This window comes from Setaria italica, chromosome VI (genome assembly GCF_000263155.2).
Source record: "Setaria italica strain Yugu1 chromosome VI, Setaria_italica_v2.0, whole genome shotgun sequence".
NCBI lineage: Eukaryota > Viridiplantae > Streptophyta > Magnoliopsida > Poales > Poaceae > Setaria > Setaria italica.
The window spans coordinates 4315192-4319407 of NC_028455.1; the positions used below are offsets into that span (position 1 = coordinate 4315192).

At 48.1% G+C, this 4216-nt stretch overlaps 1 protein-coding gene across 1 annotated transcript in view; it reads right to left on the reverse strand.

Moving 5' to 3' along the window:
- Window positions 1–316: 316 nt before the first annotated feature.
- The window catches only part of LOC101760736 (cytochrome P450 89A2-like), a 7372-nt gene continuing 3472 nt past the window's right edge, over window positions 317–4216 (reverse strand). Inside the window, exon 2 of the mRNA XM_022827714.1 lies at window positions 317–328. Within this exon, the coding sequence (XP_022683449.1) occupies window positions 317–328 (12 nt within the window). The remainder of the gene's footprint in view (window positions 329–4216) is intronic.

Sequence of the window (4216 nt, forward strand, 5' to 3'; positions counted from 1 at the left end):
CGAACCCCTCCTGGCATCTATAGAAGTCCTGCATATACACGCGTAAACAGTTATTATTTCAAGAATGTCGAAAGTAGCTGATGTATTGAGCAATTTAGTACGAGGAGTACTTACCCACAGCTCGGCCTTGACCCGCTCCGCTATGTTGGGGAATCTTCTCTGTTGACGATCAGGGACGTCGGGGGCGGCGACGTAGTGGTCCCACGTGTAGGCCGGCTGCAGCTGTCCGGCGTACACCACCAAGCCAGGGAAGTGAACCCTGCACAAAAGGCCAAGGATCCCGTTGGCCTTACGGTTGTGGTCACCCCCGCTGAGCTTAACCCAACTCCTGCACAAGTAATTAATATGAATTATTAGTTTTTGTAACTTACAACATAAGAACAATTTTAAGAATATTTAAAGTTACTTACTTGGTCCCAACCGGTTTAATGAGCGGGCGTAAATGCTCAGGTATCGGCCGCTTCGGGAGGGATGAGGGACCTCGCAACCATATCTTGGCCTGGGTATCCCCTGCCTCCCCGTCCCCCTCCTGCTCCTGCTGCTCCTCCTCCTCCGCCTCCTCGTCCCCAGAGGAGTGTGCGGAAGGTACCTCCTCCTCCTCCTCCTCCTCCACCTCAGGTTCAGGCGACGGGGGCCTCACCGCTTTACCTTTCCCTCGAGGCCTCTGGACCACCTCCTGCTCCTCCTCCTCCTCCTCCTCCTCAACCTTACGTCGAGGCCTGCCTCGACGCCTCCCTCGACCACTCCCTGAACGTGACCCTGACCCTGAACCAGTCCCTGCCGCGGCCAGTCTCTCGCAAATCGACGTGAGCTTCCTGATACCGCCCACCATTGCTTAATGACCTGCAATTAAAAAGAGTACACGAGTTAGCATAGGCAAACCATCCCTTAATTACAAATATATGCAAATTACAAGTAATTATAGCTAAATTATTACGAATCATACATGTATTAGAAAAGTGAGTTCGTATATTTCTTCAATTCTTCCGTAGTACTCGACTCCATCGGAGCCTGGCGTGAAAACTCCGGTATTTGTGGTTCTTCGATTGGGCCGACTCTGCTCGTGCCTTGTTGTGTGAAACCTATATCCGTTGACGTCATAACCGGCAAACGACCTGACCCTATAGTCACAGCCATCGGCAACCTGTCTCAACTCGACATTCATAGACGCATCGGTTCGGCCCTGCAAGTACGAACAGGGCGGTTCGTTATATTAATCGTATGCACGAGTATCTAGAATGTTCGCGGAAATGAAATTTTACCTTCTGTTTGAACCAAGAAATGAAATCGGGCATTCCATTTCCCGCACCCTCTTTAAGAAGAGTCTCAGCTTTGTGCGGGGTCGGTTGCCTTGATTTACGCCAGAATTGACGATGAAATTGCCTATGCCAACGAGAAAGATACGTTTAGGCAAGAGATACCATTAATACGTCGAAACAAGTTTGTCGATGACTTACATCATGTACGGCTCCACTTCAGATAGGTTGGTCAACACATATAGCATGATAGAGCGCCACTCTTCATGATTAAGGGTCTTGCGGGTCGCACCACTTGCACTTCCGAGTTGCCCTCGGAAAATGTTAAGGCTTAATTCATCTTCGCTAGCATTGTAACGAGGAGGTGGATTATGCACACTAGGAAGGTTCTCAGCGTAGTATTTCGATGTGAAGTTTGACACCTCCTCCAGAATGTATGCCTCTGCAATGGATGCTTCAATTTTGCACTTATTCTTACATTTAGTTCGAAGAACCTTTTGACATCTCTCAATTGAGTAGCACCAACGACCCTGCACAGGCCCCCCCATTCGTGCTTCATACGGGAGGTGTAGAATCATATGCTGCATTAGATTGAAGAAGCCTGGAGGAAAGATCTTCTCCAACTTACAAAGCAACACAGGCGCCATTGTTTCCATTTCTGCAACCACGGTACGAGATAACTCCTTCGCACAAAGCCAGCGGAAGAAATTGCTCAACTCCGCTAGCACCTGCCACACATGCTCAGGGACATAGCCTCGAACCATCACCGGAAGGAGGCGCTCAAGCCATATATGGTAATCATGACTCTTGAGCCCGTTGATTCGCATAGTTGCTAAATTCACTCCCCTCTTCAAGTTCGCTGCATAGCCATCAGGGAACATTAATGTTTGGAACCATTCTAGAACCTCCCTCCTTTGGGCCCTCGTCAGAACGAAATCGGCCTTAGGCTTCCTCCACGACTTGCCAGCTCTTGGAGGCGCCATGTTTAGCTGTGGTCTGTTGCACAATGTCGCTTGATCCACTCTAGCCTTAACGTTATCCTTTGTCTTGTCAGGAATGTCCATTATTGTACCAAAAATTGCCTCGGTGATATTTTTTCCATGTGCATTACATCAATGTTATGTGGAACAAGGAGATCATCAAAATATGGAAGCTTCCACAAGCACGACTTCTGCGTCCAAGCATGTTGCTCGCCATATCCCAAAAAACCACCTTCTTCATTATTGAACTCAAGAGCGTCTAACTGAGCACGAACTGCGGCCCCTGTCATCATCGGCGGTGCGGGGGCTGTAACTACAACATCTTTGGTAAAGTTCTTCATGTCTCGTCTAAATGGATGGTCAGGAGGGAGGAATTGTCGATGTTTGTCGAACGAGGAATATTTGCCCCCTTTCAACAACCAAATGAACTTCAAAGATGCTTTACATACTGGGCATGGGAACTTCCCGTGAACACACCATCCGGAGAAAATCCCATATGCCGGCAAGTCATGCAGTGAGTACTGGTACCAAACATGCATCTTGAAGTTTGTCTTTGTGGATCGGTCATAGGTCCATACCCCTTCCTCCCAAGCACGGAGCAAATCATCAATCAGAGGCTCCATATACACACTCATATTATTCCCCGGATGCTCTGGAATTATCAACGACAAGAATATATTATGTCGTTGAAATAGAACGCCGGGTGGGAGATTCAGTGGGATAACGAAAATGGGCCAACAGGTGTACGGGGCGGCCGCCATTCCATAGGGATTGAACCCATCAGTTGCCAACACAACGCGTACGTTACGGGCCTCTAGAGCTTTTGCAGGATAAATCGCATCAAAGCTTCTCCAGGCTTCAGCATCGGATGGGTGTACCAGCTTCTCTGGATTATAGCGACGGCCATTTTTGTGCCATGTCATCTATTTCGCGGATTCTTCAGTCATGAAAAGCCGTTGGATCCTTGGTATGAAAGGAAGATACCGTAGAACCTTCACAGGAATTGCGAGCTGCTTTTTCTGACCGTCACCATAATCAACCTCCAGAAATCTAGACGATTCACACTTCACACAGTATTTTGCTTCCGCATACTCTTTCCTAAATAAGATGCATCCCTTCGGGCAAGCATGTATATGCTCGTATGGCATCTTAAGTGCACGAAGGAGTTTCTGTGCCTCATACATGCTCTTTGGCAAGATGTGACCAACCGGGAGCAGGCTTCCAAAAACTGTCAACATAATATCAAACGCGTTTCGACTCAAACTAAACTGAGACTTCACAGCCATTAGGCGTGCAATGGCATCTAGCTGAGAAACCTTGGTATGGCCGTGAAGGGGTTGCTGTGCCGCAGATAACATTTCGTAATAAGCCTTAGCGGTAGCCTCTGGCTCCTTCTCCCTACGTGCCTCTTCGAAGTGTGCTTCATGAAAGTCATTTAACATGTCTCCCACCCCGGCATCATCATCAAATTCCTCGATTCGTTGTCTCAAGACCTCCTCTCTCCCACGGTCAGATTCACCATGGTAGATCCACCTGGTGTAGTCTGACGTAAATCTGTTCTTCACCAGATGTTTGCCCATCTCCAGCTTGGTTTGCCGACGCATGTTTCCACATTTGCTGCACGGACACCAAGTCGATCGAGCTCCATTGACACTTGCAAACGCCCATTCCAAGAAAGCATCCGTCTTGTCAAGCCATTCATTGGTCAACGTATTCTGACTAGTGCGACCCGTGTACATCCACTGACGATCCTCCATCCTCTACCATTTAAATAAGTAATACAAAATTCACATGGCATATACACGTTCCTATATTGTCTACTAGGTAAAGATAGGTCCTAATCCCACCCGAGGATGTGTAGGTGGGTATAGTATCCATCGTCTACTCCGACCCGAGATAAAATTTCGGCAGCACCTCCCCGCTGTTCTCCAAATACACGTCCTTGATAGGAGATTGTGTATCTAGAGAACAACAGGGAGG